The following is a 15,500-nucleotide window of genomic DNA, read 5'->3' on the forward strand; positions in this document are numbered from 1 at the left end:
TATTTTTTTCTTTATTCAAACAGACATATTATTAAAAAAATTATTCCTAATCAAATTACAATATATATTATTTTTTTAAAATTTTTATTAAACTGTTATTTCTAATTAAATCAACTATATTTTTTTATTTTTAATTAAAACGGGCACATCTTATTTTTCAAATAATTAATAATTTTTTTTAATAAAAATTCATTATATTTTTTTCCTATTCATAATTAAAACGAGCATATTTTTTTTTCCTATTCAAACGGACATATTATTAAAAATATATTTCTAATCAAAGTATAATATACATTATTTTATTTTTAATTTTTTATTAAACTATTATTCTTAATAAAAATTTACAATATTTTTTTTCCCATTCTTAATTAAAATGAACATATCTTATATTTTAAAAAATAGGACAAATTATATTGATTAGATGTAATTATAAATTTTATTATCAAATTTTGATATGTAATTTTTAATTTTTGCTATGTTTATTATTTTTGAAAATAAAATAAAATTTTGATTCTAATAGGATTGTAGATTTTGAAATAAAATCAAAATAATTATAATTGATATAAAGTTAAAATAATTCTTTTTTATGTAATATTTGACATATATTTAATAATGTTTAATACAAATAATTATTATTATATTATTATATGATATATTTAAATTATTAATTTTTAAAGATACGATCTTTTCGTCCAACGGACGAGTACACTGACAAGTATAAAATAAAAAACAGTAAGATTAATTTTGAAACGAGGAAAAACTTATCTACGCGTTATTCAGTGAATGAAGAGGAAATTGGAGATTACCATAAATACTAAAATGTGATGATAAAAAAAAATAAACAAATAATATTCGTAAACCAATCAAATAATTCCAAATAAAATTTCTGGTTTCCAATTTTTTTTGAAAAAACTTGACTCCTGCCGTGGTGAGTTCACTTCTGACGGTCAATTAAGATATAGCACTTGTCATAAAATTATAAAAATCAGCAATTTTCGATTTAAAATGTTGAAATTTTTTAACATTATGATCCATGTCTTTATTTAATTAGATGGCAATTGTGAACCTTCCTCATGCCACAAGTTTTTTCTTTTCTTTTATAAGTAAACCCAAAAAAATCGTGATTTCCCTTTTAATTTCAATATTTCCTTTATTTATCGGAATTAAAAGATACTCTGACATATTCAGTACTTTTTTAATTCATATAAAAACCTTCTCCTTCTCTTCTCTGTATCAGTTCTTCTAAACTCAAATCTTCAACATGACGATTTTTCTCCGCCAAAAAAAATCCTCCATAAGTCCACCGAAAACATCTATTCAATCGAAATTTCAATTTTGATTGGGGATTCCGATCATGATGATTCTTCTGTATCCAGTTTCCGTTGCTGTTTCATTCTTTTTGATTCGTGTAATTTTATTCAAAACAGGTTTGATTCACACTGTGAATAAAATCTGGAGATCGATTGAAGACCGTTTTCATGTCTATCAGTCGTTCAGAGTTCCAGAATTCAACCAAGGTTTGCAACAAAATACTCTCTATCGGAAAGTCTATCTCTATTTAAACTCCTTGGCTTCTATTGAAGATTCCGATTACACCAACCTCTTCACCGGGAAGAAGTGGAACGACATCGTTTTGCGATTCGACCCGAATCAGGTGATCGAAGACGATTTTCTCGGGGCGAAGATTTACTGGGTCAATCAAGGAGAAAGTCTCGTGTTGAAGATTCGAAAAGCCGATAAGCGAAGGATTCTCCGTCCTTATCTCCAACACATCCACACAGTCTCCGACGAATTAGAGGAGAGAAACAGAGACCTCAAGCTATACATCAACATCCCTGGAAAATCATGGAGATCCGTGCCGTTCAATCATCCGTCGACCTTTGAAACAATTGTCATGGAACCAGATATCAAAAACAAACTCAAATTCGATTTGGAGGCTTTTCTGAAAGCCAAACAGTACTATCACAGATTGGGTCGAGCTTGGAAACGGAGTTTTCTATTGTACGGTCCTTCCGGTACCGGAAAATCCAGCTTCGTAGCCGCGATTGCGAATTTCCTCAATTACGATCTCTACGACATCGATCTATCCAAAGTCGAGGACGACTCGCATCTGAAGCTCCTCTTATTACAAACGACGTCGAAATCCGTGATCGTGATTGAGGATCTCGATCGGTTCCTGACGGAGAAATCAACGGCCGTTAGCTTGTCCGGAGTGTTGAATTTCATGGACGGGATTTTGAGCTCCTGCTGTGCGGAGGAGAGAATATTGGTTTTCACGATGAACAGTAAAGACCAAATCGACCCGGTTTTCCTCAGACCGGGTCGGGTCGATGTCCACTTGCATTTCCCTTTATGTGATTTCAATTCGTTCAAGTCCCTAGCAAGTAGCTACTTGGGAGTTAAGGAGCACAAGCTGTTTCCTCAAGTAGAGGAGATTTTCCTAAACGGGTCGAGCCTGAGTCCGGCCGAAATTGGGGAATTGATGATTGTGAACCGGAATTCGCCTAGCCGCGCATTGAAATCGGTCATCAATGCGCTGCAAACGGACGGTGATGGGAGGGGGACGCCTAGCCGGTCGCTAGACGACTCGAACGAACCGGGGAGTTTGTTCGGTCGAGAAGGAGTAAAGGATTTCAAGAAATTGTACGGATTGTTAAGGATTAAAAGCAGCAGAAGATCTGCTGTATCGGATAGTTCTCGGCTGTCCAAAGATGGGTGATCTAATACATCATCATCATTGTCAATAGTAGTAGAAATGATCAAATACAGTGTAGTTTTTTTTTTTTTTCCTATATGATTCTGTTATTCCAAATTGGGAAAAAGAAATGAAATTTTTCTGTTAGAACAATTCTTTTTATTATTTGTCACAGGCGTTTGTGAGCTTAAGGTTTATACTATAGGGAATGTTTTCAGCCTTTCAGGATATTCTATTGGATTATTTTTTTACCTGCTTGCATATGATCTTTACTTTGTCTACACAATCTGATTATCAAAGTATTTTCTTACAAAATCGAACGTGTTCGATTAGCTAAAAATATATCAACTTGGTTTAAAGATTTCGACTGGTTGATCACATTTTCACATTTTTGATTCTAGATGGACGGAATGATCAGTCCCCTGGATCACAACGTCCATAAGCGCTATCGTGATACATAATATGTAGAGGAAAATTTCTCAATTTCTATTCATTCGTTAATTGATCTTAATTTTTTTATACTTGAGTTTGATCTTACTTAGAAAACACAATTGCATAGCATAGGAATATTGTTTATTCAACGATAGCTTTGCCGTTGAGTAACAAATATTATCATCACCAAAGGAGTCTGAATCTCAAGTAGTAGTAGATGTTTGCAAATATCGAAGGTTTGTAACCTAGAATTAGAGCATTTAATGATGATTATTTCAACACATAAACCAATGCATATTGTCTAGTTGTCTTTTGCTCTTCTTTATGCTTGCTTTTTTGACGCTGAGTTGTTGCAACCAACCGAAATTTTAGTACTATTCGTGTAGTTTAGGAGAGCCGTTTAGTAATAATGGTTATCATATTTTGTGATCTTTTATTCAACTTGAGAGAATATTTTGCAGCGTTATATGTAATGAAAGATACTTTACATAATTGCCAAGGATTACTTTATTTAAAAAGATAAATTTCGGAAAAAATATCTGTCGAGAAATTAACTCAGTGTTGAATTTTTTACCATTTTTTCTTATAAATTATGATAAAGATATGAATCTCGAATAACAGGAAAATAGAGTAAGAATGAACCTTGAAAAAATCAAATCACAAACTACTACTACTAAAGTCGGAAAATTATTCAATATTGGACCTTGGCGCCGTGCATGCTTAATTAATAATCTAAAGTCAATTTTCGTAAACAGTTGGCCTTATAGCTAATTATAATTGCTGGAAATATTCGATGAACGAATTTCGAAACGTGCACTTTTTATTGCAAGATCCCATTCTTATTTTTAGCTCACCAAAATTCCCATGTGTAGGATAATAATTGTTCCATTTAATTTGAATTATTTTTCCACAGTGTGGCAGAAAATAAATAAAGGCATGCAAGCTATCGTCCTAATGATTCCAGCTAGCTGGTCGGGTCTTATGGAAGGTCATAATTGGCTCATTAAATTTCTTTTTAATTATAGGCTTCCATGGATGGACCAAACTAAAACAGCGCTTAGCTTTTAAAACAATTAAATACCCTTAAAATCGTACAATCACTCCATCGAGTTGGTGGGATCCTTGTTAAACTCCCCTAATCATGAATTGTGTTTAATGTTCAAACTAATGTTGAGAGTTTGAGATTTTTTTTTTAATCTGATGGAGGAAATAATATTATTAATTTTTAGGTGGATGAGTTATAATTTTTGGATGAAAGTCATAGTTTTCAAATTAAGTGAAAAATATGTGTTATCGGTATAAATTATAAAAAAGTTCAAAAAAAATATGTAAAGTCAAAGTTGGATTAGGAGTGGCAATTCTATCAGAATCCGTAGAGATCCGCTAAATTTTTTCCATCATGGAACGGATTTGGAGGGTAAAAAATCCCCATGGATACGAAAGCGGATAGGAAAATTTATTCACTTCATAAATGGAGGCGGGATCCGATACGAAATTTTATATATGGATGTATCCATGAATATCCATTTAGATAGAATAGCTATTTCAATCTAATAAAATATAGATATATCGATTTTTTATTATTTGTTAAGTTGTATCAATTTTATTTACAAATGTTTAATTTAACTATAAAAAAATTTAACTATCATTGTTTAATAAATAAAATAGTTTATGGTTGAATTTATTTTATTTTTTATGCATTTGATGTTCAGTTTTCGAAGAAATCGATGAATTAAAAAATCTATGGATATCCGTTAACCGACATGGATGTAGGGACGGATGTAATTTTTTATCCATCACGGATATGGAGACGGGCCCGGAGAATGATTATTTTAAACGGATACGGAGGTGGAGATAGTACTATTCGCCCCGAATCCGCTCCATTGCCATCCCTAAGTTGGATGCATGCCATTGGACCTACTCACGGGCCGGTTTGGGCCGGTTCCGGTTCAATGAACAGACAGTTCAGGATCATGTTTTTAATGACCCGGTTTTTAGACGGTTCCGGACCGGTTCGATGAACCGGATTTTAAGACGGTTCCGGTTCGTGAAAAAATTGAATCGTATATGCACCATTTGCATACGGTGCAGGTCCGATTTAATGTCGGTTCAGTATCGGTTTAGGGCCGGATCATGTTCAAACTTAGTTTTAATTATTTATTTTACTTAAGTTATTATTTAAACATTTTAAATGTATTTAAATAAAATTTAAGAAAATATTTAGAATAAATTATGAGTATTTAATAAAATTAGTGATGAACAAATTTAATATTTTTTATTTTTATGAACCGAGTTTGAACCGATCGAAAAATCGATTCATGAATAGGTCCGGTCCGAGTATGAACCGTCGGCTCGGCTGTTCCATAATTAACAAACCGGTCTTGACCCTTGGTGTCACCGGTTCCGAGCCGATCATAGTTGATAGGTTTGGTTCAGGGTTTGATTAGGACCGATTCGGTTCAGGGTCGGAACTGGCCCATGAGCAGGTCTACATGTCATTCATTTAAAAAAAATAGATTTTAATGTTCACTAAAAATGAATAAAATGACACGTCGAAACTATCGTCTTTTCCGTTTGACCATAGCTAGATTGCAGCGAAAATACTCCAAATTCTACCGCTGTATAGTAATTAAAAATGTTTGTCCACAACTTTATACCAGCACATGGCTAGATGCTTGGTTACAAAGATTATGCCGGACGCCCATATCAACCATCTTGGGTTGTGGATTGATAGAAACAAGTACATGCTGACAAAATGTTCCCGTAAACAATGATTGCCATCCAAACATCAACCCAAAACAAAGTACAATCTCCTTTACCCAATCTTAAACGCAAGCTCGCCATTATTCTCATAATAGTTGAAAAAATATATTTGCACAGAGGCGAGAACTTGTGATAATCCCCCTGATGTTCTAAGATAGCGAATCAGAAAATCAGAAGCTCTAAACCGGCGGTTCAGGTAGTGAATTATCGATGATGTTTGTGGCTTCTTCCACTCCAACAACGAAAACCATGTCCAACTGTAAACTCGTGAACACAAGCTTCTTGGAATGGGTTGAAGCTTGGTTTCTTTACAGTTCTCGACGGTCATCAGGCTATTAAATTCATCAGCCCCCTTTGACTTGTACTCACTTTTAAAAGCCCTGCTGAAACATCTAGGAATGGCGGGGCGTTAATAGCAGATTCTTTGATTTCTTAGGTGTCAAGATAAAATTTAAATTGGTAAATGTAACCAGGACAGTGATCAAATCTGAACCGATGATTTGAATTGTAGGATTTTTCCCATTTTAAGGTATTTGACCCATTTCTGTTGCCATAGAGTCCTCAACAGAATCACCACCTTTTTTGTTTCTAATTTTCTCAATATTTTGGATTAAAGATAGCTCTAAACTTTATTGATTCTCATAATGTTCCCCAAACTGATTCCTTGAGATTTTCCATGCACAATTACATCCCGAAAGCTATGATTTAAATTCCTTCCAAGAAGCAATGCATCAACCAAATTGCTTGGCTCGACAACTACTTTTAATCGTGTTTCAGGCACTTGAATATCCTAGTCAAAGTCTTTCATTTAGGTTGAGTTAACCCCCCAACTTTCACCACTACCACTAACATTCTCCTTAGAAATTTTAAGATAAAATCTGGCAAAATCAATTGGGACCCATACTTCATCAGGAATTTCCGCATACCCATCAATTCTGATGAGGAATTGGGCACAATCAAGCCTAATTCTCTTTCTCCATTTCAATCACATCCCTTCATAGCCTTCTCAATTCATTAAAAGTTAACCGACAGAGCATGGAAAGGAATTCCGGCAAAACAAACTCTAAACAGAGTTTTCTTGCTATAAGTCATAACAGCTGGAGACCAAACTTCAAATTTTGCAAAATCCTCAGACAACCAAACTAATTCATTCTTCAATACTCGATCCATATCCATCAATGAATCAAAACTAAGCAAGATAGTGTTAAAGCCAACTCAACACCAAATGAGAAAACTCTCCTGAAGCTTCTCTAGAACCTCCATTGTCTAGAGATGAGGGTGAGGACGCCCCAACAAACTACTCGATAACCAATTACGATCCTTATTATTCGTAATAAAAATGAGAGTCTGAAACTTGAATTATGTTTTCAGATACTTGATTCATGTGAATATTGGATTAATATCCCCTCTTATTTTTTATTTTTCTTTATAAAAGAAGGACTGAGTTTTTATTAATATGAAAATTAGAAAATGGTGGAGATAAATTACGTCTTCTATTTAATAATTTTCGGAAACTGTAGTTATGTAGGTAATATTGCAATGAATTATTAACTTTGATCGTTGTCAGACCAAATCAAACATTATATGAGAAACACATACGAAATAAAATTATTTATTCATAATTATCAAAATAAAATAAAATTATTTATTCATGAACGCACAAATGGAAACACACTCGTGTGTGTATATATATATCCTCTTCGCGTGCATGAATTCTTTTGTTAGATTATAAATTGGCTTAATTTTCTCCTCCACATGTGAACATGTGATATCAGTTTGAATCCATACATGATATGTCCTGCTAGGATTTTCAATGAATTGGAATTGGACATCTTTTCTGGACGTTTGTTTACTTTCTAATCCGCCAAATCAGTTGTACTCAAACAAAACTTGTCTCGATTCCCATCGTATATATTTATCGTAATTAGTTATCTTCAGGTACTTGTCCTTATTCTGCACAAGCTTATCATTATTAATCTAAATATTACTCCGTCAATGCCATTTCACTTTTCAAAACAGATTTTTAGGTTCGTCTATAAGTGTCTATTTAGACATGATTAAGAAACAATATGAATTAAAGTATGTCATTGATTTGGTTGTATTTCAATCTTAATACCAAACTCTATCATGAGTCGACTCTTCGAATATGTGACAAATTAAAGCATATGACTAACAAAAATCATATTCTTACTTTGATGATGTGGATATATGTAATTCATTACTATTACTTCTTTCTTTTCCCGGCGATGTTCCTAAACTAACAAGCAATTGGTTTTGACAAAAAACGTGCAATGATTATGTATTGTCTTCTGGTGTATATATCATTCTTCCATGATGAAAACCTAATTAATTTGTGGCTATACATCATTAAATGAATAAATCTTCCCTCATTTTTATATTAGAATCTTAAAGAATGTGGAAGATTTCGATCAATCACAAACTTGCATTCCAAGAAATTCCGTGTTTTTGTTTAGATTGGACCAAAGCCAAATCGAACATTATCCATAGTGTTTGTTTAGATTCGAGTCACGTCGAAACTCGACTACTTTATCTTTGATTCAGCTCCAAACCACACAAATTGATCATCAAGTACGCACCACGTTCACAACTAGATCACCTTCATTGAAGAAAATTACACATTTCGAACATTTAAAGGAACACACCATTAATGAAGGGATTATTCCGTACAATCTGTACCCATGATATTCAAACATTTCATTTGATATAAAATAATAAAGTGCTTTTACTACATAGAAGTTATAAAGCCAAAACAAATCACGAGTGGCCAAACTCAACTGATATGGACACTCTAAAATAAGACTTCTAATCAACTTTTCTATTCTTCTTCAAAAGCTAATTCCTTGTGATCAAAGTTAGGAACTCGTAAATTTCTTTTCCAAAAGGAGCTAACACACCTTGGTGTGACGTTGGAAAACTTAACAGAATCATTATCCCGGAATGTGGACGTACGTGGTGGTTCCGTTACTGGAGTAGCAATTAGACTCTGGTGGACTTCCTCCAGATCTAATTGTGTACTAAGTGAAGATGCATGACCACATATTGTACACTTCATTTGATCCAAAGAACTATCACTCAAACAGGATGGACGGAATATGTATATATCATGACACTTTCATGCAAGGATCGAGCTTAATATATAGTGCTAAGCTATAATTATGTTTTCATATTTCTTAGACTGAAGCGGTCTAACCTTGACCCCGGTGTCAAACCGACACTTAATTTTTGACAGCTTACAAACTAGGGTTATGGCCGGTTCAAGGATTTTTGATGCGACTGGTTGTGAGTTTTGACGATTCAACATGTTTTCAATACTTCCTCCCTCTTTAATTAACTCTCGCTTTTCCTATGCTAGTATCTTCTTTAATGCAAATTGCATAGAAAAAACGACTGTTAATTAGGATTGGAGGGAGTACATCAACTAACCACTTCTCAACATGTGGCAATATTATATAAATGAAAAGGCTAACCTATCCTAGCCTAGACAAGTGGCATTTTTTGTTAAACAAATTCAGAATTTTTAGTGTAGATAAAAAAAAAGACCCGGATTTTAACACAGGTTTGACAGACACTGACCCTCTACTTGAAAGGATAACGTCTTGCTCAATGTTTCTTAACCAAGACTTGCCGAAGTCTTCCCCAAACTGCCTGAAATGCTAACCTCGACCATCTCTCTAGATGTGAAAACTAGGTTTTGTACGATCAATTTTAGTTTGAAATATCTAATATATCTAATCCTAGACATCATATACATATCGTGATATGTGTACAGAAAACTTATTTACTAATGAGGAGAAAGAAGCAAAATATGCATACATACTGATAACACCCAAAATGTATAAACTCGGACCGAGTCTCTTTTGGCAGCCCAGATCAAAAAGGACCCGATGCTCCAACAACGCCCAATACCAATGAAGCCCATGATCCAAGCGCAGCTGACCTCGAGACTTCTGAGCCTCGAGAGGTCGCTTCACCCTAGGACGGCTAAACCTCGAAGCCTGTCTTCGTCACGCCTCTAAGAAGATGCTCGCCCAAAGAAACCACGTCTGAATAACCGTCCACTATTCGAATTATTCGGAGAACATGGTCACTATCCCACAAACTCGGCCAACCGCCTCCAGGCGCCACTATATAATGTCAGGTTTACGTCAGGTTTTCCATTCCAACTCTTTTACACTCACTCTCACTCTAAACACGCTTATCTCTCTAAGATCCTTACTGACTTAAGCTTCGGAGTGCCAACGTCAGCCAACCCGACCTAGTTCTCTTTGATTTCAGGCAACTCGTAGCACAAGTGAAAACCCTCGAGACTCTCATCATTTTCAAGATTATCACATACCTATGGTAATTCATTAATCCAATCGGCAGATCAGTGCCTCACAAAAGAAAATTTATCTTCGATAGATTTCTTTAATTTGACATTATCTCCTTCCATTGTTAATATGTTAGCTTTGTGAGTCCGATCTCTCAAGACTCAAGAGTGTAGAGGCGGCTAGAGCACTAACGAGTTTTATATCTTTAACAATGAGAAAGCCCTCTCATCAATTATTTTAGGGTTTGTATAATCAATTTGACCATATTACCCTTATATTATTCTATATTTATATGAAGATAAGTTTTTTTAATGATTAGAATAGAATTATCTTATTAAATTTATGGGAGGGATTAGATTATTTTCAAAGCCAAATAACCATCAAATTCTTGATGAAATCCATTACATTTCCTAATGAGAAAAAAAAAGGAATATCAAGTTAAATCACTCTATAAAACCTACATTCATCCATATTTTCTTCGATAATAAATTATGATTTTATTTAATAAGAAATAAGAGAAATTACAACAGTAGGCCATCAATTACAAAATACATTGAAGCTCAGTGGGGGGAAACAACAGTAAAATTGAAAGGAAGGATGAAAACACCGAAACCTGGACCAAAACCCCAAGTCCTCAGAAGGACAAATACCATGACAATATATAACATCTACTGAAAATTGTTGCAAAAGTAAATATTGAATAGTCGCAACTGTCACAGACAAAAAACCTAAAGCAATAATCCATAACTAAATTGAATTAAAGGTCAATATTATTGTCACGTCTTAAATACGTACTATCCCAGTTAAACAATTGTCATAGAAGGCCCAATTAGTATGAAACAAATTAACTAGGGTTTCATTTATTAATTAGTGTACTACTGAATGTTTTTTATTTCTTTTGCAATAGTTTTATATCTTACTTAATCTTCAACGATTTTTCAGTCGCATAACTGGATTACTTGACACAAGATCTTCTTATCTACATAAGTCAACACTTCGAATATGTTACAAATGCATATGCCTAAAAACAATTCATATTCTTACTTTTAGTGGCGAAACCAGGATTTATATATGAGATGCCGAATATAATACATCGACAATTGATTAGACACGCATAATATATATGTGTATGCATATTTTAATGTAGTATGATATAATATTAAGTATGATCTAAAATATATAATTTCTTTCAAATAATTAAAAATTTATATCTCACTACGAACTTTTTTTATATCAAATAGTTTAGAAACCTCTCAAATTCTTTACCAATGATATCCATAATTAAATATAATATTATTAATCTGCCTAAAATTTAGGAGAAGAAAATTAATAATATACAATAATTTAATATATCACATTAATGCACAGTTAGAAATTTAAGAAAGAAAAAAGGAAGAACTTAAAATAAAGAAAAACTTATTAAAAATAAAATAAAAGAAAGAAAGCCTGTAATTATATTAGAAAGAAAAATAAATAATTAGAAAAAGAGAGAGGAGGCCAAAGAAAGCCTGTATAAAAAAATTGAAAAGAGAGGAGAAAGCGGTCTCCAACCCGCATAAGTTAAAAGTAGGAACCAAAGAATGCGCACACAACCATTCCGCTGAACTTAGTTAAATATGCTTCACGTGCACAAAACAATAGATATAGAATGTACATAGAGTGAAGAACTACTAAGTCTAACTAATTTTTTTCTCCGACGGGGGTTGCCGCGGCACACCCTGGCCCCTGTCTCAGCCAGTTCTTACTTTGATGATGTGGACATATGTAATTCATTACTATTACTTCTTTTTTCGGGCTATGTTCCTAAACTAACAAGCAATTGGTTTTGAAGTAACATGCAAAGATTAGATATTGTCTTCTGGTATATATATCATTCTTCCATGATGAAAGAATATTGCATAATATTCTAACCTAACTTGTAACTATACATCATTAAATGAATAAATCTTCCCTCATTTTTATATTAGATTCTTAAACAATGTGGAAGATTCCGATCAATCACAAACTTGCATTCCATGAAACTCTGATTTTTATTTGGATTGGACCAAAGCCAAATCGAACATTGTCAGTAGGGTTTTCTTAGATTCGAGTCACGTCGAAGGTGGCCTACTTTATCTTTGATTCAGCCCAAAACCACACAAATTGATCATCAAGTACCTACCTCGTCCAAAACTAGATCACCTTCAATTTGAAGAAAATTACGCATTTCCAACGTTTACAGGATCACACCATTAATGAAGGGATTATTCAGGTCAAACTTTCAACCCGTGACATTCAAACATTTCATTTTCTTATCGATCAAAATTAATAAAGTGCCTTTACTACATAAAAGTCATATAGCCAAAACAAATCACGAGTGGCCAAACTCAACTGTTAAGGAAACTCTAAAATAAGACTTCTAATCAACTTCTCTATTCATCAAAAACTAATTCTTTGTGCTCAAAGTTAGGAACTCATCATAAGTTTCTTTTCCTTGCTGTGACGTTGGGAAACTATAGATCCGTTATACAAAAATATGGACGTACGTGGTGGTTCCGTTACTGTTACTGAAGTAGCAATCAGACTATGGTGGGCTTCCTCCAAATCCAATTGTATACTAAGTGAAGATGCATGACCAGAAATTGTACACTTTATTTGATCCATGCTTTCGGAGGAGCCTGCAGAGACAACAAAAACAAGAACTATCACTCAATCAGGATGGACGGAATATGAATATGTATATATCATGACGCTTTTTTGTAAGGATCGAACTTAATATATAGTGCTAAGCTATAATTATGTTTTCATATTTCATAGAATTAATCGGTCTAACTCTGACCCCGGTGTCAAACCAACACTTACTTTTTGACTGCTTTCAAACTAGGGTTATGGCCGGTTAAAAAATTTTCAATGCGACGGTTCTTAGTTTTGACGATTCAACAGGTTTTTCATACTTCCTTTGTCCTGAATTAATTGTCGATTTTCCTATGCAATTATCTCTTTCAATACAATTTGCATAGGAAACAAGACTGTTAATTAGAGCCGGAGGGAGTACATCAACTAGCCACTTCTCTACATGTGGCAATATTATATAAATAAAAAGGCTAACCTATCCTAACATAGACAAGTGAATTTTTAATTAGTTAAACAAATTCAAATTTTTTACTCCAGAAAAAAAAAAAATTATTGGATTTTAACTCGGGTTGGACCCGACACTGACCCTCTACATAAATGGTTCACGTCCGGCTCAATGTTTCTTAACCAAGATTCGGCACATTCATCCCCAAACCGCTTGGAACCTACGCTTGACCATCTCTCTAGATGTGAAAACTAGGTTTTGTATGATTAATTTTAGTTTGAAAATATCTAATGTCTAATCCTAGACATCATATACATATGAAGATATGTATGCAGAAAAAAAATTTACTAATGAGGAGAAAGAAGCAAAATATATAAATACCTATGGTAGTTCGTTAATCCGATTGGCGGATCAGTGCCTCACAAAAAAAATTTATCTTCCATCGATTTCTTTAATTTGACATTCTCACCTTCCATTGTTAATATTTTAGCTTTATGATTTTGATCTCTCAAGACTCATGAGTATAGAAGCGGTTAGAGTACTAACCAGTTTTATATCTTTAAGAATGAGAGAGCTTACCCTTCAATTACTTTAGGGTTTGTATAACCAACTTTACCATGCTACCCTTATATTATTATATATTTATATGAAAATAAGATTTTTTCAATTACCTTATTAAATTTACGGGAGGGATTAGATTATTTTCATAGCCAAATAGACATCATATTCTTGACAAATCCATTACACTCGCTAAAACCTACATTCATTCAAACCTAAATTGAATTAAAGGTCAATATTCAAGTATTATCACGTCTTAAATACTAACACAGCTAAGCAATTGTCATTTTTTTTTTTATGATAAAGCAATTGTCATTGAAGGCCTAATTAGAGTGAAACAAACTAACTAGGGTTTCATTTATTAATTAGTGCCCTACTGCATGTTTTTATTTCTTTTGATCTTACTTAAATCTTCAACCATTTTTCACTCGCAGAAATTTACCTGACAAAAGATCTTCTTATCTACAAAAGTCGGGTCTTCGTATATGTGTCAAATGCTTACGCCTAACAAAATTCATATTCTTTCTTTGATGATGTGGATATATATAATTCATTACTATTACTTTTTTTTCCCGGCGTTGTTCCTAAACTAACAAGCAATTGATTTTGAAGTAACATGCTAAGATTAGGTAATGTCTTCTGGTATATATAACATTCTTCAATGAAACGGAGCTAATACCTTGCTGTGACGTTGGAAAACTTAACATAATCGTTATCCCGAAATGTGGGCGTATGTGATGGTTCCATTACTGTTACTTAACTAGCAATCATATTCTGGTGGGCTTCCTCCAAATCCAATTGTGTACTAAGTGAAGATGCATAACCAGAAATTGTACACTTCATTTGATCCATGCTTTCGGATGAGCCTGCAAAGACCACAAAATCAAGAACTATCACTCAATCAGGATGTACCGAGTATATATATATATATCAAGACGCTTTCTTGTAAGGATAAAGCTTATTATATAGTGCTAAGCTATAATTATGTTTTCATATTCCATAGATTTAACCTGTTCAACCCTGATCCCGGTTGTCAAACCAACGCTTACTCTTTTGACTGCTTACAAACTAGGGTTACGGCCGGTTCAAGGATTTTCGACTCGACGGGTTCTGATTTTTGACGATTCAACACATTTTTTTAGTACTTCTCCGTCCTTAATTAACAAACGCTTTTCCTACAAAAGTTGCTTTTCCAAAGCAAATTAGATAGGAAAAACGACTGTTAATTAGGGACGGAGGAATTAAATCAACTAATCACTTCTCTACATGTGGCAATAATATTGTATAAATAAAAAAGGCTAACCTATCCTAGCCTGGATAAGTGGCATTTTTCGTTAAACAAATTCATAATTTTTACCGTAAAAAAGATCCGGATTTTAACACGTGTTTGACTCGACGCTGACCCACCCTCTACTTAAATAGTTCACGTCTGGCTCAATGTTTCTTAACCTAGACTCGACGAATTCATCCCCAACCCACCTGGAACCCTACCCTTGACCATCTCTCTAGCTGTGAATAGCTAGGTTTTGTACCCACAATTTTTAATTTGAAAATTACATATGATAATATTTAATATCTAATCCTAGACATCATATACATATCGTCATATGTATGTAGACAACTGATTTACTAATGAGTAAGAAGCAAAATATACATACATACC

General features: G+C 33.6%; 1 protein-coding gene across 1 annotated transcript; it reads left to right on the forward strand.

Moving 5' to 3' along the window:
• Nucleotides 1–1,357: 1,357 nt before the first annotated feature.
• On the forward strand, nucleotides 1,358–2,719 carry LOC139884121 (AAA-ATPase At2g46620). Its single transcript, XM_071868193.1, has one exon. It carries the CDS (start codon nucleotides 1,358–1,360, stop codon nucleotides 2,717–2,719), a length of 1,362 nt encoding a protein of 453 aa, XP_071724294.1.
• Nucleotides 2,720–15,500: the final 12,781 nt, after the last annotated feature.

This window comes from Rutidosis leptorrhynchoides, unplaced genomic scaffold (genome assembly GCF_046630445.1).
Source record: "Rutidosis leptorrhynchoides isolate AG116_Rl617_1_P2 unplaced genomic scaffold, CSIRO_AGI_Rlap_v1 contig504, whole genome shotgun sequence".
NCBI lineage: Eukaryota > Viridiplantae > Streptophyta > Magnoliopsida > Asterales > Asteraceae > Rutidosis > Rutidosis leptorrhynchoides.